A 21,915-nucleotide genomic window follows, 5' to 3' on the forward strand; every position below is an offset into this window, starting at 1 on the left:
CTAATACATAAGAACTAACATTTAATATTACTGTGCTTTCTCCAATCCTCCATTATAGAGGAGAGATGGAACCAAGTACATTTAATAGTTCTATTTCCTTTTTAATAAAATGAGACCATCATATTAAGGATAAACTTTATTTAAGGATAAACTTTATTCAAATCTTGTATTAGAATAGTTCCAAATTCAAACAGAATGTTAGTCAAATGTTTAGACAAACAGGCAAAGATTCAAAATCAAGACAAAAATTCTGAAGGAGATCCTGCTAAAAAGCTATCCTAAGTAGAATCAAATAATGTACTTGTCATGAGCCTTTATTTTTCTATTTTAATGTAAACACTGTATTTGAAAGGTACCAAAATAGTTTTTTGAAATGTAATGTGTTAGTGAACTGTTTAGCAAAATAAATCCTTCCAACTAATTAGAAACATAAGACAATAAAGAAGAAAGATCCCAGATCTGTATATACAACAGTATCACTATAAATACACTCCACTGTCAACCTGAGACCTATTTTGTTTTCCACCTATATAAAAGTTTTTGAAAATGACAACTTCTTGTGGTTACATGTTTTCAATTTTCTCAAATATTCTGTTGGTCTGGGTAAGATGCCACTTGTTCAAGGGCAGCTTCTGACTGATTGGCCACAGCTATAGATCCACAATTAAATCTCCATCATCTCCAAACCCCTTTTCTGAAACAAAAAGAGAAAAACTTCAAACTGAGAAAGAAACATACAAACAAAAAAATTTATTTCCACGGGTGTTACTGTGACAAATGTAATGTTCTCTAAAAGGGAGAGGGGACAGATGAGTAGTCTAGTTACTACAGGGCATTATTTCCATAGAAATAATGTTTTATTTTATTATTAATATTTTGGTTCTCACACTGTACCATCAAATCAAGTTTCTCTAAAAAATTATGAAATTGGCATATTTAATATTTTGCTAGAATGGTATGAACAAGGCTGATAATCAATTAGTTCTTTGTCCTTTTTGATTTCTATATATTTTTCACATATTAAAGCTATCATGAGCTGATTTTATTCTCAACGTGCCTCAATTCTAAGAACATTGCATTATTTATGAACAAGAATGTGCAATACCAAGAACCAACCAATAATTTGAATCTTATATAAACTAAAGATTCAAAAATTCCAAGAGATTATTTAACAAAGATCATTTGAACATATGAGTTAATTAACAGATAAAATTCTTTAAAATGTGAATTTATCACATTCATAATTTAACTTTCAAGATTAATTCAATTAACAAATTTCCTATATTTCAAGAAATCCTCATTTTGGTTATTTATTCCCATAAGTATATTTAAACTTTTTTTACCTAAAGTAGTTTTTCTTCCCTGCTACCTATGTCCAAAGAAATTGATAAACCATTTTTGTTTGAGGTATTCAGCATAACAGTATTTTTAAGAGACTGTAATTCTGGGTGATAAAAGTATTTTGTTTTAAAAAGACAAGTTACCTTTAAATGTGGTATCACCTGATGACCTGAAGTAAAGATCTTTCCTTACTCTTTGGGATACAGCCTAACAAAAGGAACCTTTGAATTGCTGTTGATTCTTTATCATGAGTACAAAATAATTCAAATCAGAAATGGAACCACAGATAAGCCAGAAAAGATGTAAACAACGAAATGTATTTTTATCAAAATTATGACAATCTGATTTTATAATGAGGATCACGTGAAGTACATTTTCTATTCTTCAAATACTCATTTCTCTAGAACATACCCCTGGAGCACTCTACACGGGGCATAAAGTACCCTTTTCCAATGTTTAGCTCCCAAACCCCTAACAACTCTGGTAATTGGTGAAGGAGGGAGGCATATCATTGTTCAAGGGGCTGTTATTAAAACACAGTATCCATGTAGAGCCACAGATGCTTTATTAAAGACAATGAAAAGGGAAATATTTCTCCTATATTCCTTTTAACAACCAACAGCAACATGTGCATGCATTATGTGATACAGAAACTAACAAGATACTCTTATGGTAAAATAAAATAACTCAGATAAGAAACCATTTTTTTAAAAAAGTAATTAGATTCCTAGATCATAGTGACTTGAGATATCATAAAAAAGTCATGCACAGCACAATATTCACTTTGTAAGGAAAGCTAGCTCATTTGTAGACAGGTATCCAGATTTAAGAGCTTCCTCAAATTTGAGGGAAGGAATATTTAAATGTCATTAGTAACCAAATCAAAAATTTTAGAGTCTTACTCATAAGTAATTTCTATATGTCTGCTAACTGGCTTAGTCAAAGCCAGAGGTAGTTATCTATTTACTTATCTAGAAACATAATTTTATGTTTACTTTAAATAGTCCTAAATAGTTCTTTTCTATGTGGCAGGGATAGAGAACTTTATCCAAACGGAATCTTGTATGTACATATGTATGCATTTGGCTCTGGATTCTTCATAATTAATGGATGGAGACAACCCGAATGTAAAAAGTTTTAGTAAATACTGAGGCAAAAAGTGTAGTAGGCTGTTATTTCTGACCTAAGCAAAAAAGTAATTAACATAATGTAAAGAGAGATGTTCAATGATTTTTAAGAGTAAAAATTTCAAATGACCTAAATATCCAACACTATGGGAAATATTTACTACATCATGGCTCACTAGTGTCATGCAGCATTATTCAGCTATTAAATATTGTCTATGGCCTTCTGAGTGCAGCCAAGATGGAATAAGCTGACTATAACCTCTCTATCACTGATTACAACGAAAAATTCTAGACAGAATATAAAAAGCAACTACTCAAAGATTCAAAAGTGAACAGGAATAGGTAGATTAAGAATTAAAGTAAAAACGTGAATAATGACTCACAACAGGAGTGAGTTTCACAGGCCTTTTCTTTTTTTTACTTCTTTGCCTCCTCATTTTGATCTGAGGGTGGGCCAAATCAAAACTGCCCAGCTAGGGTAGACAGCAAAATTCTAGAGAAATTTCTTATTTATAGTCAGTGGACTAGGGATAAAGGAACCCTGAATGCTAGAGAGTAAGAAATAGGTAGGAAATCTCTTTGCTGTATTGTGGTGTTATGTTTTTTTTTTCTGTTTTTCTTCTGGCCCTGCCTTGAGGGTGGCTAGCCCCAGTTACTGCCTGGTGACAGCTATGGCAACATAGGCACCTACAAATGTGAGAGATGACCCATCTCTCCAGCCAGTGGAACCAGGAAAAGAACTTTCTGTCGTCTGAAGAGTAGTAATAGGAGATTGTTTTTGTTATCTCTTTATCTGCTTCTTATGTGCAATCAAACAGAACTGTGTGGTGGAACAGAGGTTGAGAGAAAAATACTGTCTGGCTAGGGGACCAGAAAAAGGGGCCATTGGAGGCTGGATAAAACAAGATCCTGGGAGCCAGAAAATGTGGAGAACATCTAAGAGAGGAAAAGAGTTGAAAATATTTAACTCCTAATGCTACACGTGAACTGTAAGTCTCAGGATTGCCCCTGAGCTATGCACATGCAGAACAGAGCCAAACAAGCACAGCGAAGTCTCTGACACCTAACTATTATATAAACCATTGACCAAAGTCCCTGACTACCCTGGGTGGCTTATGTACCAGGAGGATCTGAACAGCAAAGGCATTGAAAACTAAACCAACAGGAGAATCACCAACTATAGAAGGAGAAACAGAACATGTGGTATGAATTGAAACCAGCCGATCATCTGCTATAAGAAAAACTTAAACATTCTCCAGATTTTAACAGGACCCAAAGTGTTAAAACATAATATGCAAAATGTTCAGGATATAACCCAAAATTACTCAACATACAAAGAACCAAGGAAAGCTGACCATTTCTCTAGGGGAAAGAAAATCAACAGCTACAAACCCCAAGAGGACCAGATATTAAAACTATCAGGCAAAGATTATGAAGTGAGAAGTTCAAGAAGTTCAACCAACCCCAAAACAGGATAAACTCAAATGCCCAGACACATCATAATGTCACGGCAAATTGCCCACCATAGAGTCTTAAATGAAGAAAGTCAGAATATAAAACTACACATAGGATGAAATCAATTGTGTCTAAACTATGTAGATGCAATACTTACATTACATATAAACAGAAAAACTATAAAAGAAAACCAAACTGGTCAGCCTACTTGTCTCTGGATGGGTATATTACAGGTGATTGTTACTTTCTCATTTTTAATATTGCCGTATTTCCCAGGTTTTCTGCATTTAATATATATTTTATGAGAGTCATGAACACCAAAACATTTTCTAATCAAGGAGTAAAACATTAATAACTAGTTTTCTCAGAAGAATACTTGGCATAAGGACCAAAATCATCCATTTTGTTATTGCTGCTTTTAACTATTGTCACAGGGTTTTTCTCCCATTTTTCCAAACGCAAGGGCTTTGGAAATAGTTTGTTAAATCACCTTTCAAAATGAAGAACAATGCTCTCACTAATTACTACTTATAGAATTCCATACCTCAGGTGGATGCTTATCCGATTTGGGTATGCCATTCCAGACATTCTCAGGGTTCACTATCTCCTCCAAACCATTTGAAAGGTTCAAAACCTACAGGAAAAAATAAGTTTTATTTTTTTTAAGTGTCCAATTCAAAAAAATAACTGATTTATGTACCAGAGCAGTTATTTTAAAAAATGAAATACTATCATTATTATTATTATTTTGAGATAGGGTCTTGCTCCATCGCCCAGGCTGGAGGGCAGTGGCAGGATCACAGCTCACTGTGACCTCGACCTCCTGGGCTCAGGCAATCTGCCCACCTCAGCCTCCTGAATAACTGGGACTACAGGTGCACACCACCATGTCCAGCTACTTTTTTTGTATTTTGGGTAGAGACAGGGTTTCACTATGCTGCCCAGTCTGGTCTCAAACTCCTTGGCTCAAGCAATCCACCTGCTTTGGCCTCCCAAAATGCTGGGATTACAGGCATGAGCCACCGCATCTGGCCCTAAAATGAAATACTTTCAAAAACAATGAAAATGAATTTATTGAACTTCAACCTTATGTTTCAAACTCCATGCTACTTCAGTTTCCCAAACATATATAGAGTATCTATGACTGGTGATCCAAGATGGATAAAATTTCATCATCAAATAGTTCAAAATCTAGCGGAGGAAAGACCTCTAAGCAGATAATTACAATACACTATAGAAGTACAGACTTCTGTAGTAAGGGGTATAGGAATGTAATACAGAAATAAGGCCTTTTTGGGAGGGGGGGAAGGTTGAGGACAAGGATAAATTTAGAAAACATCAGTGAATGCTCCCTGGTAGAGGCAATGGGTAAGTAAATTGGAATTAACCAGTTTGGTAACAGGATGGAATATAGGTAAAATAGAACTGAAGTATTAAATATATCAAAACAGCAAGCAGATTGTATATGTAAGAGAAGCCAAGAAGTTTGATGTCCATCTAATATAAAGTACAAAATATAAAGAATTAGGGCCAAAGAGAGTACATAACACTTAACCCTAAAGGATTTCCTATGCCATGTTAATGAGCTTGACTTTTATGTTCCAGGTCAGGGGCTCTCCAATTTTAATGGAATATGAATGCACATTCTGGAATCCTAACCCCAGAAATTCTGAATTAGCAGGCCAGGCCAAGGCCTAGGAATCTATAATACAACTAAAAAATACAGCAGGTAATTCTCAAACAGGTGGTTTTCAAATCACAGGAGAAACACAATCAACTGGAAGTCCCTAATAAGTTTTACACAATAATGATGTAAACAAATTTGCATTTTACAAACTTCACCCTGACATCGTGGACCATCAATTTAAAGAAGACTAGAAGCAGCAAACAAAATAGAAGGTTATTGGAGGAATGTAGTTGTGAAATGACTCAACTAAGGTAGTGGCATTAGACATAAAAAATTCCAACTAAGAGATAAGATGTGTAAAGTGTGGAACTAGGTGACTAACAGAATTTAGAAAGAGTGAGAGAGAGACATGATACAGCCTAGGATGATTTCTTGCTATGACTCTTATATATGGAGATTTTAAATATTTGTTCATTACATCAAATTATCAGGGGGAACAAACAGGTAAACATTTGTTCAACTGCATTCTCTAGTCTGACAGAGTCTGGTAAAATTTCCTTAATTGTCTGCAAAAACATTTGGAGATAAAGGACTTAAACGTCACTTACCCTTGTTCCTTCTTCAGCTGTTTCTAAAATCTCACATTTAGACCATGTGTTTCTTAGACTTGACCACACAACACATTTAGATCCAACAGTAAAGGCTTTCAGAGTGTAGGTGTTTTGTGGTTGAGCTGCCAAATTGAATTAAGACTCAATGCATATCTCTTAATTCCTTAATGTAACATATGCAAGCAAAGCATTTTCCTAATCTGCATTATTTCTATATCATCAATATCATGTAATTAGTACATTGGTATGACTGTCTCCCTCAATTTTGTTTAAAATTCTTCTAGCGCCCCTCCCCCATATAATCTCTAACTGCTTTTCTAAACCAACAAACTAAACAAAAAATCACCATCATAAGGATGTGAATCTGATTTCTAACATTGCAAATTGCTAATAAAATATGGTACTATTAAGACAAGTGTCTTTTACACTTACAACAGCCATTTCTATAACAAAGCAGCATGTTACAAATGAGCAGACATTCTTATCACAGAGTTAATACTTACTATTATTAAATGTGACAATGAGGAATAAATATCTAATGCAAGGGAAATACTTAAATAACTTATGTGTACCCACAGGATGGCATACCATGCAATTAAAATATTTTGAAAGCATTTTTAAGGGACTAAAATGCAGGATTCAATACTGTATGATAGTATGATCTAACTTGTTTTTAAAACTATGTAGTAGACACACACAAAGACGGTAAAAGGCAACAAAAAGAAAATACATCATGGTGTTAACATTGATAACTTCTTGTTGATTTTCATTCTATTTCATTATTTTCCTTATTTTTACAATGGTTCAAATTTAATAATACAAAAATTGACATTTAAAAAGTATAGCATTGATTATAAAAAGCTAAAAGTTACTCATTTAAAAATTTTTAAGTAGCAAAGAAAACAGCAGTAAAAATAATTTATAAAAAAGTTAATATAATAAATGTTCTCCAAGATTTACTCATGACAAAGTTTTTAATATAGGCTACCTACATCTATTTTTTTTAGTTTAAGGGTTTCTAATGAATTGCAAGATCAATGTATGATACAGTTAAGTCTAAAAGACCCTGTTAAAATAATCCTTACTGTAAATTTATGCCTACCGTAGTACTTGGCAAGGGAATACCATGTTTTATAAAACTTACCAACACTTGCCCTCTTGATTATAAATGTGATTACCTTTTGGAGACTCATAGATTTTAAGCATTCAATTTTTAAACACAAAACTAATATTTCAGCATTTCTTCCAGCATATAAAATTTTGCACTGATTTCACAATATATTTTCCCCAAGTTTAAAATACCCTTCATAAAATCCAATCTGATTCACTTCCCAGGTTTTTAATCTTTTTTACAAAAAATTATTTTTTAGAAATCCATGTAAGAATTATTCTCTTTTCTTTAAAACAAACAACAACTTTGGAAAGTCACTATGTTAAACTTAAAAGTAAAAGGACACTTTGGGAGGCTGAGGCAGGAGGATTGCTTGAGCCCAGGAGTTTGAGACCAGCCTGGATAACACGACGACACCGTCTCTACAAAAAATACAAAAATTAGCTGGGCGTGGTGACACACGCCTGTAGTCCCAGCTACTCAGGAGGCTGGGCTGGGGTGGGAAGATCACTTGAGTCCGGGAGGCAGAAGCTGCTGTGAGCCAAGATCACACCATTGCACTTCAGCCTAGATGACAAAGCAAGACCTCGCCTCAAACAAATAAACAAACAAACAAAATAAAAAAAGTAAATGGGAAAAAAAATTCACATACCTGAGACATGATCTGGTAAACCATTATTGTGCTTGCTTCCATCACTGCTTTCTTCCTCAGAGAACAAAGGCATCAATGCTGAAATGTCATCCCTGTTTTTATACTCTATAAATTCTTCTTCATATATATTCATTTCAATCTGTGTTTTAGGATCACAATCTGCTCCATGTAGATGCAATGACATCCTGTGCTGGTCATCAAAAGATTCTACACAACTTGCCTTTCTCACGTCCTCAGTACACATGCACTCTTGTGCTTTCTGACTAACTCCCAAAGACAAAGGATCCATCTTGTCATCTAAAGGCAGCTGGGCTGTAGGTAGCTCTAGTTCTGGTTGTTTCTCAGTTTCACAGGTGAGAGGAAGCTGCCCTGTAAATAGCTCCAGGGCGCCTTTTGTGACACACTCTTGGGAGAGTGGCATACTTGGTGGCACCAGGCTTAGCTCCTCTTTTTCTTCATCCACTACCAGAGAATTCTGTAACTCAATGGATTCCAGCTTTAAGAATTCTTTTGATTCATCATCAGGAGAAAGTGGCACCTCAAGTGAATTCAGTTCTAGTATCTCCTTTGTTTCATTACCATGTGGTAGTAATGTGTTAAATCCTGTAATTAGGTATTTATCATCAAACTCTGCTTTGTCAACCAGATGACACTCTACTTCACCTTCCAGTTCCTCAGTATCAATTTTATCTTTGCAGGGGTTTTCAAAACCTTCACAAATGTTATCAGTTTTAGGGTCACGGAAGTTACTTGGTTTGGTTCCGATATTGTTTACATCTTTTTCAGTTCTTTCAGCAAGCTCATCTGCCTGTTCCATATATATTTTATTTTGGACAGCTTTATTACTTAATTTCTTAAGTCCTACATCAAGATTGCAGGACCCAAGAGCCTGCTTTATCTCCGAGTCCATATTTTCATAGGGAAGAGCACTTTTAGTAATACCAATCTTAGAATATTTCTCCATTTTCTCATTAATACTTTTACCTTTGCTTTTCAAGTCGACAATTGCTAAAGGGATATCACAAACATCCCTTCTGATTTCTAATATCGTTATTTCCAACACATCTTCTGTTACTATTTCATAGAAATAGTCATTTCCCTCTTGAGGACATACTCCTTCTGAAATGTTAAATCCCGAGAGGCAACATGGAAAGGCTTGCATGGGAACCGACAAAAGTTCAGAAGGAATGGCCCAGAGTGCTTTTGGGTCCACACAGTCTTCAACGTTTCCAAAGTCCACAAGTCTGACAGATACAAGATAATCTTCACAAATATTAGTGATAAGTGCTCTATAATAATGTCCATCTTCTCTGTATCTTATTATACAAGGATCTCCAATATAAGGACATGGGATACGATTTCTCCTGTTTACTACCTGTTCTCCAGCAGTCTGTACTTCTACTTCTAAATACTGAAGTTTCTCTGTATCAGCAAACTGACACCAAAAGTACTCAGGTCCATCTATCACAGTGGCATAAGCTCTTACCATTTTGTTTTCCGGATTATACCAGTTAAGAAATACTGAAGTGTCAACATCTGATTTGTTAACAGAGTTTGAACCGGCACCTTTAATTACTTGGGTAGAAAGTTCTATTTGAGATTTTTCACTGACAGTATACCTGTTAATCATATCATCTGCTATGATCCCATGTTCATCAGCAAGAATAACTTCCCATCTGTCTCGAAATTTAACAAATTCACATCTTATTGCAGTCTCGCTGGTCCGTTGGGAAAAGTAATGCATCATTTTCTTAGAGATTTTATTGTCAGGAACCCCAAATCCCTGCAAGGAGCAATGAATGCACAATCCTGGCAATACTGCATTAACAAGGTCAAGCCTACCTATTTTGTTAGTATGAACCACAGAAACATTGCCATAATCTATAAACTGCACAGAGAGAAGGTCATTGGGTTGTTGCTCCTTAACCACAGCACGATACCATAAATTGTCTTCTGGGAAAACAGCACATATCACATCTCCTCTTTGCAAAGGTGGACCTGCATAATATTCGGGCCCTGTTTTAACACTGTTTAATCTCTCTGAAAGACGACTAATTTCAGATTCATCTTCTATTAGTTGAACATAAAAATCTGAAAGGTCATTTATATGAGAAACATATACAGTTGTTTTAAATCCAGGCATTATTGTCTTCTGTGGGAACTCACAAAATTTCAGAGGCAAATCTTTGTCACATGAATCTCCTATTTTTCTCTCTGAAAGAGTGGCTTCTACTCTTGCTGTTTTCAAGAGTGTCTCAGCACAAATTTCTTCTTTCTTTTCTGTTGTTAATGGAAACACTTGACTATTTTTATTTCCCACAGAGTCTTGATATTGAGTGACTAAGTTTGTTTTTGTTAAACTTTGTAAAAGTCTGAGTTCCTTGTATGATGAGTTGATCTTAGGTTTATATGACTGTTCCGAAATTTCTTTATTATGTAACTTGTTCCCTACTGATTTACTTAAATACTCTGTACATGGCAACTTCATATTCTCATTTTTTTCTGCAAGATTTTCAGTTGCAGAAGGGAGCACTTCACTTTCTTTTTTTCTTATTCTATCTTTGTAACTAAGTAGCCACAACTTCTTATTAATACTAGCACTAACTTGAATATTATCACCATATAGTTCTATAATCAGTGTTCCATCTGGATCTTTTGCTACAACTAAAGCCTTCAATGACTTATCTAAAATAGTCTCCTGAAACCACATCATGACTTCTTCTGGTATATGATCAGGAATATCAGATAATGAACATTTGACAGCTTGCATGGGCAAAAGTAAGACATCATATGCATCACTAGGTATTGGAAGCAGATCATCACTTGTTACTACATAAATATTCCCAAAATCAACAAAGAAGACTTTCTTTGGCTCTTTTTCTATTACTATGCCCCTATACCAGTTTCCATCAGTATACTTGGCAAGGCACAAGGTTCCAGGGTTCAAGGGAGATGTTTTTAAATTCAGCAAAACTTTACTTAATTGTGTAATACTACATGACAACTGTTCTAAAATACTTGCATTTCTTGCGAGCTGGCAATAAAATGTCCAAGGGTCATCAATATGCGTTATATACACTAATTCTTCACTTCCAATTTTCATATCATGAGTAGAATAGAAGTAGGAATGTAGCTGAACAGAGGACTCCAAAGGCTTCTGAAGTTTTACTGGTCTCGCAAGTCTCTTTTCTACCAAGAAATGGCATGCGCTCTGAAAGGGTGTTAGCAAATCTACAATGTTAAACAGTTCTTCATTATTAATTGAAGCCAGAGCAAATACTGTACATTTTAATTCTAGATTTTTTTGCCATGCATTATCTACAAATTCATTGAAAGCCTGTATCGCCTTTACATCCCAAACAAAGGGATTTTGACCATTTGGTTGAATTAAATTATAAAGACTGCACCTAAAAGCCTGAGCCTTAACCTTGAGAAATTCTTCACCAATTGAATAAATATTCTTCACAGATACCATTTCTCTGTCTCCATAATCTACAAATATTACATTGACATGCTCCACAGATTGTATCCCACTAATGAGTGCTCTGGACCATTGTCTGTTTACCGTTCGCTTAGCCAAACAAGCAGGCGTGTTTCCCTGGTGAGGAGCAGCAATATTTTTGCAATAGTACTGAATATCAGACATTAGAGTTTTAAGTCCTTGTATGTTCCTGGTCAGCTGACACCAGAAATAGCCAGGGTTTTCAACATAAGACACTCTGACTTCTACTGTACTTCCAACTTCCAGCTCTCCTTGACAAGAGGAGCCTGGCTTAATTTCCAAGAAATTCTGTATAAAAGGAAAATAAACAGATGCTCTTTTCACTTTTTCCTGCACAACTAGTTTAGCTGAACCATTTGTCACAACTGTTGTGTCACTCAAAGCTTTTGAAACAGATATGGTTTTATTCTCTCTCTTGGCTTTCTGCTCTCCTTCTCCAGTCTTGGCAAAAGGTATTTTGTTATTCTCCGTAGTAAAATGATTTGAAACATGCCCTGGGGAGTGGACATTTACTGAGATATTTTCCTTTGTTTCAAATTCCTGATACTTGGCATATCCAGCTTGGGCAATTACCTTACCGATGTTTTCTTCCCCTGTTCTTGATTCATCAAGAATCTCAATCACATATTGATGATCCTGTTTATCAAGAATATGGATGACTAATTCTTTGTGGAGCACAGTCTTTTCAAAAAAGGAAACTGCCTCCTGGCTCCAAGTTTTTCCCAAAGGCCAAATATCAGCTAGGGTGCACTTCAGAGCCAATATTGGTAGCTGCCTAAACTGAGGAAGCAGCATCCTTACATCATACCAGTCCACATTTTCCGAATTGCCTCGGTCAACTAAGAATACATCCACACTCCTGTCATCCAATTTGGTGACTATGGCCCTATAATAACCATTTTCTTTCCACTTGACACAGCAAAGGTCATCAGGTTCAGGTTTCAAAACTACACCATCCAGCTTACTGGCAGAGGAATAGAAACTGCACATTCTCCTCATCAGCTTACTGAAGGTGACATTGTATTTCCTCAACCTAATCCAAAACTCAGAAGGATTTTTAATAAACTCTACCTGTGCATCGTAGAAGGCATTCATCTTTAACCTGATAGATCTCAAGGCTGGGAATGAAATCTCTTCATCTACTTCTTCAGCAGGAGACTGAGACTGAGGAGATGTTTCTGGTTCCTCTTCCTCTGTTCCCTGGCTCTGAAGGACTCGGTCAGCCAAGCAACACGACTGTACTCCAAACACACGGTTCAGATTAATCCCATCTTCTCCATACAGGGTGACATAATATACATGCTCAAAGGAGCAATAAAATTCAATCTTTGCATTCACTGCCTTGCCCAGTATCAGTGCCTTCAGGTCACCGACCTGTGACCGAGACCAGCCTCTCCCACCATCCCAGAGTCCATACAAAGCGCAAGGGTAGGTAACCACCGGCATTCGAAAATATTCAGGCAACAAGTACCGAAGGCTACTGCAGCTCACTAACTCCTTCCTTCCATAGTCCACGTGAAGCACCTGGGCACAGCGCTGGGGCCGAAAAGTCTCAAGCAAGAGTGCTCTGTACCAATGTCCATTCAGGCCACAGGATGCACAAGGAGAGCCTGGCTTGTCTGGGCTCTCCTCCCTCTCCTCCCAGGTGGCGCGGGTACAGTTCTCATCCCCTGTCCCTGTGGAACCCCGGTATACCTGGGCCATACTCTCAGAGAGGAGGTGGATCTCCTGCGAGAGGCTGCGGAGCTGGCAGTGAATGCGGTGGGGATGGCACACTTGGGTTACGACCACGGGCTCCGTCACGCCCAGCTGCAGCTGGGGATAGAAGTAATCCAGACCAGGCTGCTTTTGCTTGAGCGGGACTCGCAAGAGAACCGGGACCCCAGAGCCCACGCTAGCAGTGGCCGCTGTGAGATAGCGCTCCAGCAACGAACGGAAGAGGCTGTCGGGCACCCGCCGGGCCAGGCCCAGCTCCCGCATCTGTTGGAACACATCGGGCACCTCCAGAAGGACCAGGCGATGGTGCAGCAGCACGTCCAGGACGCACCCGTGCACCTCCTTGCCCTGAAGATTGCTAAGGAAGTCCACAGCGTCGGCAGGCCAGTGCTGCGGCTCGCCCGCGCCCGCGCCGCAGCCTGCCGGCACCAGGCCCGCCAGCACGCAGCCGAGCACTTCCGAGGGCAAGTAGAAGAACTCTCTGCGCCCGGGCGCCAGCGAGCCTGCGCCGGCAGTGATGGTGCGGCCCTCGTCCAGCAGGAAGACACGGCTCTCCTGTGCCTGCCTGCTGACCACGCGGCAGCGGTGCCACAGAAGCCCCACCTGCACCAGGCACAGCTCGCCGGGCGAGGCCGAGGCGCTGCCCAGCGCCCATTGGCCGCGCGTGGCCGCCGCTTCCTGGATTTCCCGGCTCAGCCGCAGGTACTCGCCCCGCCGCTCGCCCACCAGCCCCCACAGCTGCACCGGGATCACATCGGGATGCACGTCCACGAAGGATACTCGCAGGGCCAGCGAGGCCCCTGGCGCCGGCATTCCGGGCGTCGAGCACATCTTGACGGCGCGGTGCGGCCCCCACTTCCGGAAATTCAGTGCTGCGCGTCAGGGCCTTGAAATCCTCCGCGCCGCCAAAAGGCGAGTCCCAGCCAAACTAGATTCAAAGGACCCGAGGGAGGGGAAGGACGCCGGAGAGGCGTTTCCTCAGCAACACCCCCATCCGGGACTCACGCAGCGACTGGTAAGACCCGGTAGCCCCACCAACCGCCCGAGGTCGCGCCTACCGGTACGCATTTACTGCGCTCTGCGCCGCCACTTCCGGCCGCGGGGAGTGGGCGGAGCCAGTCGAGGCCTGGAATTGCCCTAACGCCTAAGGGCCTGAGGAACTTTTTGGGACGTTCAGGAGACCCCGAAGTGGGAGGTTTTGGACACAACTTGCATCTCCTCAGAGCACCTTTGACTCTGGAGGCCTCCGTATGAGGGCCTGGCTCTGGCCTGCGGTGAGGACGGACCAGAGAGGGATTTCCTTTTCGTCCTCCCAACTACCAGGGATTGAGCACTGGGGGCCAGGCACGGTACTAGCCAGTGGCGTTCCCGACAAGAAACGGGAACGAGAAACACAGGAGCCAGTGGCACGTTTCTAGGCGTTAAGGCCGGAACTCTCGGAGGGCCCCGGGCGCTGCCGCGGGGCACGGGTACTCCTGCTGGCTCAGTGTGTATGTGGACAGCCAGGTGCTCAGCCTCTGTTCTTTAACCCTGTTTCATCATCTGAATTGGTAGAGTTGATATGAGGTTGAAATAACGTATGGAAGTATATAGCGACTGTACATATTTCCCTTCCCACACTTAGCTGATAAGGGTTCCTTTGCTGCTTTGCGGGCTAACTCTGGCATCCCAATTTTGAAGGCATTTTCATTTACTAACAGAGCTAGCACAGAACTGGATTCATAAAAGGAGGCCAAGAGATATGGAATCAACATTCCTTCAAGCCCCTGCTGTATCTACTAAAATCTTAACAGGATAACCCTTTGAGGCCTCTGTTTGTTAAAATGTCCAAACCTCCATTTGGAATGGAAAAGTGCAGGTAAATTATGGGAAGTTTCCAGGATATGTCTACATTAGATTTTTGTTCATTTGCAAAGTTAGACACATCCCTGGAAACTTCTTATAGTTTGCCTGTACTTTTCCTTCTACTCCATGTTTCGAAATGTCATTAAATACAAATACAATAAGGCAGTGCTTAAAATGACCCTTGCCTAACTGTAAATCTCAGTGTCTTCAATCTGTCCAGATTAGAGGCACCATGTGCTTCCACATCACCCTATGCTTACTTTTTCATGGCACTTTTAACATTGTGTGGCAACTGTCAGATCTCGTATCATCCCTCCAGCCAACAGGTTCCATTAGGCAAGTACCGTTTGTTGGATTCTTGGAATCTAGCTTGGAGTGAAGGCAATTAATATTTGCTAAATGAATATGAATGAATGAATGAATGAATGAATCCAATTTCTCTAAAAGCTTTGGCTTTTTCCTGAAGAACTCATCCTTGAAAACTCAGTTTTCCCATTTTTTTCTAATTGTTCCCTATTCATTATGGAAGAAAAACATTTTATTTAAAAACATCTAGCAAAACCTAGCTTAAACGTTTTTTCCTCATGACCCTACTATTCACCCTGGCAGAACTAGTTATTCCTTTTTTTTTTTTTAACACACTTCTATATTATCATATTTTGTAGCTCTCTATCTACTACAGTAGGAACATCTTAAAAGCAGGAACACTTCTCATTTTTATGTTCTCGATGCCTAGCCAGTGCTGGACTGTTAGCATCCAGTAAATTTTAACAAAAGGGTAAGCAATCTAACACTATGCCCTTTACAGTGGAAAGAAGGAGTTCATTATAAAATGGTCTTATGATCACTTGAAATTGTTTTATCATTACATGGAATAATGGAGACTTTAATCCATCATCTATTTCAGGTTCATGTTGTATAACCAAACTCCTTTGTAGACCACAGGGTTGTAGATATTATTACTTACTTTTTCTATTTCATTTGTCCTCCAACCTCCTTTCATGGCTCGTGGCCTTAATCCTAGGATGTCTGGGTGTATCACGTGACCGTTATGGGTTGATCCGAATCCTTTACTCCCATCCACCCAGATGTTTCCAATGTCCCACTTTTTCTGTATCTGGAGCAGTTAGTGTTAGTTTGTTCTGTCTTGCTCTGCTGTTGGACAAGGACTTGGGTTAATTTTGAAAATCAGGTCATTGCACTGTGAAGATTAAGCTCCCCTCATATATCTCCCATACTATATTAAGCAAAATATCTTGAGTTTTATAATAAACTTTCCTCCCATTAGTCCTGAGAGGCCCTTGGTTTTGGAAAGGAAGGGAGAGGGGATATTCTTTTTTAGTTATTATTATACTTTAAGTTCTGGGGCATATGTGCTGAACATGCAGGTTTGTTATATAGGTATACACATGCCATGGTGGTTTGCTGCACCCATGAACCCATCATCTACATTAGGTATTTCTCCTAATGCTATCCCTCCCCTATCCTTCTACCCCTTGACAGGCCCTGATATGTGAAGTTTGGGAGGGGGATAGTCTTATCCTAATACAAATACATAAAGGATAAAAGGGGAAAGGATAAGGCCAGGGATGAAATATGTATGACAGGTGTTTGAATATTAATATTGTGAGCCACTTCAATATTTTTTATGGAAAAGATGCAGGAAAATTGGGCTAAATAAATCATATTTATTTTGTGCTATCTTAGACCTCTGTATATAGAGAACTCTAAGTAGAAATGCAGTATACTTTACAGTCTATAGTTTCTATACTACTAGTCGGCCTTGTTTAAAGTTGCTTAGAAAAATTAACATTCACTGGATATTTTTAGAAAACAATTCAAGTAAGAAAAAGACAAGCTATAGACAGGGAGAAAATATTTGCAAACCATATGTCTGATATAGGACTTGTATCTATAATAAATAAACGACTCTCAAAACTCAATAGTAAAAAAAATAAATTTGGTAAAAGATATGAAGTAGCATTTCGCAGAGGAGGATGTACAGATGACAAAGAAGAATATGAAAAGATATTCAATGTCATTAGTTATTAGACAAAAAAAAAACCCACAATGTTATATCACTACATTCCATGATAATGACTAAGCTAAAAAATTGTGATAACACCAGTACTGGCGAGAATGTACATAAACTGCATCACTTATGTTGCTGGTAAGAGTATAAAATGGTACAGCCACATTTTAAAAACTATGTACTTGCCATGTGACTAAGAAATTGCATTTAGGCATTTATCCCAAAGAAATGAAAACATGTTCATGCAAAAACCTGTACATGAATGTTAATAGCAACTCTATTCCTAATAAACCTAAACTGAAAACAACCTAAATGCCTTTTGATGGGTAAATGGTTCAACAAACTGTGGTACATCAATACCAAAGGGTCCTACACAGCAATAACAAGGAAAATGAATTATTGATGTGAGCAACAACTTAGGAAGGTTCTCCATAGAATTTTACTGAGTGAAAAAAATAGTAAAAGGTTACATACTGCATTGTTCTATTTACATAATATTCTTAGATTAACAAATTATAGAGATGGAGAAAAGATTAGCGGCTTCCAGGAGTTAGGGATGGGGAAGAAAAGGGATGAAAGTGGCTATAAAGGGATAGCATCAGCCATGGGCTGATGAACTGTTCTGTATCTTGTGTGTAGTGATAGTTATCAAAGCTACACAAAGGTGATGAAATTGCATGGAATCACACACACACACACACACACACACACACAGAGAAATGTGTGCTTGTAAATGAGTGACTTTGGAATCTGGATTGTACCAATGTCTGTTTGCTCCTGGTTTTGATTGTGTACAACAGTTATGGTACATCCCTATACATTTTTTTTGGAAACTTTATGAAAATCTAAAATTATTTCAAAAAAAAGTTTTTAAAAATTCTAAAAAATTAAGATTTCAGTGCCACAAAATACAATTTTATTAGAATACACACACAGACAATTCAAGACCAGATCATTATAGGGGGAAATGAGAGTAGAGAGAGCATAGTCTTTTGAGTTACAGCAGGATTGGCCTCCATTTGTAAGAGCCATGTAACCCAAGCAAATCATTTACTCTCTGTTTCCATATCTGAAAACGGATATAACGACATGTACCTTACACTTTGGTTCCAAGGACTGCATGAATTAATGTAAATACAGTTAACATGTTTGCATTAAATAAATACTTGAGATGCAAGAAAACATAGTGGGAAAGGAAGGACTTTAGATTTTGAAAGTCACTGTTTATCATCTCAGGGTGACATGGATAATAAAATTTTCTGAGTTAGGTTCTTCATCTATAAAAATGGAACTATACTTAAATATAATGACTAAATGAGCCAATATGGGTAAAATACCCACCACAGGAAACGTAGTAAGTTGTAGTTATTAGTAATATGAATGAAATTAAAACTTAAAAATATGTTCTCTTCTAAGATTCTTAAAGATTGAAAATCTTAAATTAGGTTTTTAAAAAATTTGATCTATTTAGGCATAATTTTTGTACAGTAAAACTCACACTTTCATATTGTACAGTTTGATGACATTTTGACAAATCTTTACAGTTTTATTCCCTTACATAGTGTCTTTTGAAGAAAAAAGTTTATAATTTTGATGAAATCAAATTATTCACACATTTTTCTTTTCTAAATGGTAGTTTATTTTGTTGTTATTGTTCCACTAAATCTTTTACTAACCCAAGGTGAAAAAACAAAACAAAACAAGAACCCACAAAAACAAACTTTCGGTGTTTTTTTAAGAAGTTTTATAATTTTAGCTCTTGTATTTAGGTCTATGATTCATTTTAAGTTAACTTTTTGTAGTGAGGTAAGGGTTGAGGATTTTATTTTTACATATGGATATCCAATTGTTATATTGCCATTTGTTGCAAAGACTATACTATCCAGTTAAGTTATCTTGGAGCTTTTGCCAAAAGTTAATTGACCATATGTATGTGAGTTTATTCTTTGACTCTATTCTGTTGCATCAGTCTGTATCTCTGTCTTTGTGCCAATACCCCTTTGTTTTGATTATATTCTAAACTGCTTGAAAGCTAATTTTAAAATTAAGTAATATTAATCCTCTTTGTTCTTTTTCCTCAAAATTGTTTTTGATTTTCTATATGTATTTTAGAATATACTTGTCAACTTCTGCAAAAAAAAAAAAAAAATTGAAACCTGCTGGGGTTTTATTAGAATTTCATTGTAGGTAGAGATCAATTTGACAAGAATTAACTTTGGAGAAATACTGAGTCTTTTAATCCATGGACACAGTTCATTGCTCTACTAAAATCTTTAATTTCTCTCAGTAATGTTTTATATTCTTCAGTGAACAAATCTTGTACACTTTTGTTAGATTTATATCTGTTTTTAATGTTTTTATGCTATTATAAATAATATTAATTTTTAAATATTTTAGTCCCCAGTTTTCATTGACAGTATATCAAAATATATTTTTGTATATTGGCCTTATATCTTGTGAATTTGCTAGGACTTCATTAGTAATTCTTGTAGCTTTTGGTATCCTTGAGGTTTTTTAATATACATAATTATATCATCTGTGAATAAAGGCAGTTCTATGTCTTCTTTTCTAATATATGTGTCTTTTATTTCCTTTTCTTGCTTTACTGCAATGACTAAGAACTTCAGTACGGATTAGAATAAAATGGTGAGAATTGATATTGCCTTGTTCCTGATTTAAGGAGAAAGTCTTTCACCAATACAATGTTAGCTACAGGTTTTACTTAGATCCTTTTTAACAGGATGAGGAAGTTTCTTTTTTTTGCTATTTTGTTGAGAATTTTTATCATTAAATACTATTGAATTTTATCAAATACTTTTTTACATTCTATTGACACATGTTTTGTTTGTTCTGTTAATTGGGTGAATTATATTGATTTTTTAGGATGTTGAACCAATTTTGTATTCCCAGGATAAATCTCACTTAGTCATGATGTATTTATACTTTATATGATGCTGAATTTAATTTGCTAATATTTTTTCACATCTATGCACATGGATTTTTAAATTTCCTGTTTACTGTGGTACAATATACGTAAAACAAAACTTACCATTGAAGCCATTTTTAAGTGTAGAGCTCAGTGGCATTAAATGTATTCACATTGTTGTACAACCATTACCACCATCCATTTCAATTTTTTCATCTCCCAAACTGAAACTGTACCCATTAAACAACTCTTCATTCCCTCCCCACTATTCTATATTGTCCTTATGAATTTCATTATTCTAGTACCTCAAGTAAAATCATGTATGTATTCACTTTTGCCTGGCTTATTTCACTCTAGCATAATGTTTTTAAGGTTCATCCATGCTGTAGCATGTATTTTCTTCCTTGTTATTACCTTCTTAACTCAGAACTATACCAGGACAAAACAAAACCCGTGATAACAAGCAATTAGGCACTTTAAAACATTTACTTTTAAAATCAGAATAACATAGTTTATTTACTCACATATATTCCTGTTTGTTACCAGATATTTTCAGCAAACAGACATCTTTAAGCATCTTCATCTGCTTTTATCAAACCTTGAAGTGGCTCCTGCTGCTGTTGATAATCATAGCAGCCTGTTGGGGGTAAAGTATGGGGAGAGAAAAAAATAATGTATTCCTTAAAATTCAGAAATAATAAAACACTTGAGTGTGGGTAAAATGTGCATGTGTATGGCATCAATGAAGGCCAAATAATGCTTTGTTTCTATACATTTCCATACATGCTTTAAAATGAAGAATAATGTAAGCATATCACATATTTATTAACTGTTATTCAATTATATATTATTTGAAACTATCAAATTCTAGATTTTATGGAATAGCTGTTAAACTGAAGATGATCCTTAAAAATTATGACATGTTTTAAACACACATGATCATGTAAAAACAATTAAGCATTTAATATGGTAAAAAATTTTATAAAATCAGAAATGTTATTGACCCAACATAATTATTCTGAAGAAGAGAACAAAATAATTTAATCATGCGTATAAATGTCTTTCTCCCCACTCCCCAAAAAACCCTCTCAATTCAACAGATACCTTCGGAGTGGCTCCTATTTGAAGTTTATAAGGGATACAAAGATGTGTTACATGGTCCTTGCTTTCAAGCGATGCATCTTGTGTAGGGGATGGTGATATGTACATCTATGTAGTAGGGGAAGCAATGGGAGAAAGGGGTACTGAAGATACTGAAGGCTTCAGAGAGGAAATAGCAGGTGATCGTTTTAGATAACTGAGGTAGAATTTAATCAATACAAATAAAGATGACTAGGTGGTGGTGGTGGGAAGAAAGGTAGATGGAGGGAACAGAATAAACTACATAGAAAAGCAGCAAGTATAGAGCATCTCCAGGGAAATAATTAGAGCAATGCATTTCCAAGGAGGTAGGGTACAGGTAGCAGTGAAAGGTAAAATTGAGAAAAATGGCCTGTAGTCAGAATGAGGTCTTGGATATAGCATTAAAGGTTTGAATTTTTACTATGTGTGTATATAGGAGAAATTGAAGGTGAGAATATGCCCAAAGTTGCCCAGTGGAAGATGACGGTGCTTTCCTGTGAAGAATGGATTTCAGGATGAGAGAGTCCAGACACATTAAGAACTCTGTATTATACTTTAAGGTCTGAATAATTTTTTCCCCTATCTTGAAATATGAGAAAATAAACCCAGGCAAAAATAATCCTAATGAAATTTTAAAAATTCTATTTTTTTAAAAAATGACATAAATATAATGGCTCCCTTTAAGTATATACAGGTTAAGATTCTAGAGTTCAATCACTTCAGCATTTCTTTTTTTTTTCTTTCGCAGACAGTCTCCCTCTGTTGCCCAGGCTGGAGTGCAGTGGTGCAATCTCAGTTCACTGCAATCTCCGCCTCCCAGGTTCAAACAATTCTCCTGTCTCAGCCTC

The 21,915-nt window shown here is 37.2% G+C and overlaps 1 protein-coding gene and 1 long non-coding RNA gene across 3 annotated transcripts in view; one reads left to right on the plus strand and one right to left on the minus strand.

The window, feature by feature from the left end:
• Positions 1-121: 121 nt before the first annotated feature.
• TDRD6 (tudor domain containing 6) lies at positions 122-14,208 on the minus strand. 2 transcript variants are annotated; one of them, XM_011960288.1, is made up of 4 exons: positions 7,925-14,208; positions 6,159-6,283; positions 4,468-4,557; positions 122-694 (listed from the first exon to the last, which is right to left on the minus strand). In XM_011960288.1, exons 1-4 carry the CDS (start codon positions 13,971-13,973, stop codon positions 665-667), a joined length of 6,294 nt encoding a protein of 2,097 aa, XP_011815678.1. In that variant the 5' UTR covers positions 13,974-14,208; the 3' UTR covers positions 122-664. The 2 variants fall into 2 exon arrangements, with proteins under 2 accessions (XP_011815678.1, XP_011815679.1); XM_011960289.1 differs by lacking the exon at positions 4,468-4,557 and having other exon boundaries at positions 136-694.
• Positions 14,209-14,257: 49 nt separating this feature from the next.
• LOC105524864 overlaps positions 14,258-21,915 on the plus strand; it is a 17,366-nt gene continuing 9,708 nt past the window's right edge. The window contains exon 1 of the long non-coding RNA XR_001003821.1: positions 14,258-14,491. This is a non-coding gene — a long non-coding RNA (uncharacterized LOC105524864). The remainder of the gene's footprint in view (positions 14,492-21,915) is intronic.

Source organism: Colobus angolensis, unplaced genomic scaffold, assembly GCF_000951035.1.
Source record: "Colobus angolensis palliatus isolate OR3802 unplaced genomic scaffold, Cang.pa_1.0 Scaffold51, whole genome shotgun sequence".
Taxonomy (NCBI): domain Eukaryota; kingdom Metazoa; phylum Chordata; class Mammalia; order Primates; family Cercopithecidae; genus Colobus; species Colobus angolensis.

Bases quoted from the DNA above. Each gene is read 5' to 3' on its own strand.
- TDRD6 (XM_011960288.1), bottom strand. From the start codon at position 13,973: ATGTGCTCGACGCCCGGAATGCCGGCGCCAGGGGCCTCGCTGGCCCTG. The intron at 6,284-7,924 runs GTATGTGAATTT...TCAATTTGGCAG, and splicing joins TTTACCAGATCATGTCTCAG to CTCAACCACAAAACACCTAC. The intron at 695-4,467 runs GTATGGAATTCT...TTTTTGTTTCAG, and splicing joins CGGATAAGCATCCACCTGAG to AAAAGGGGTTTGGAGATGAT.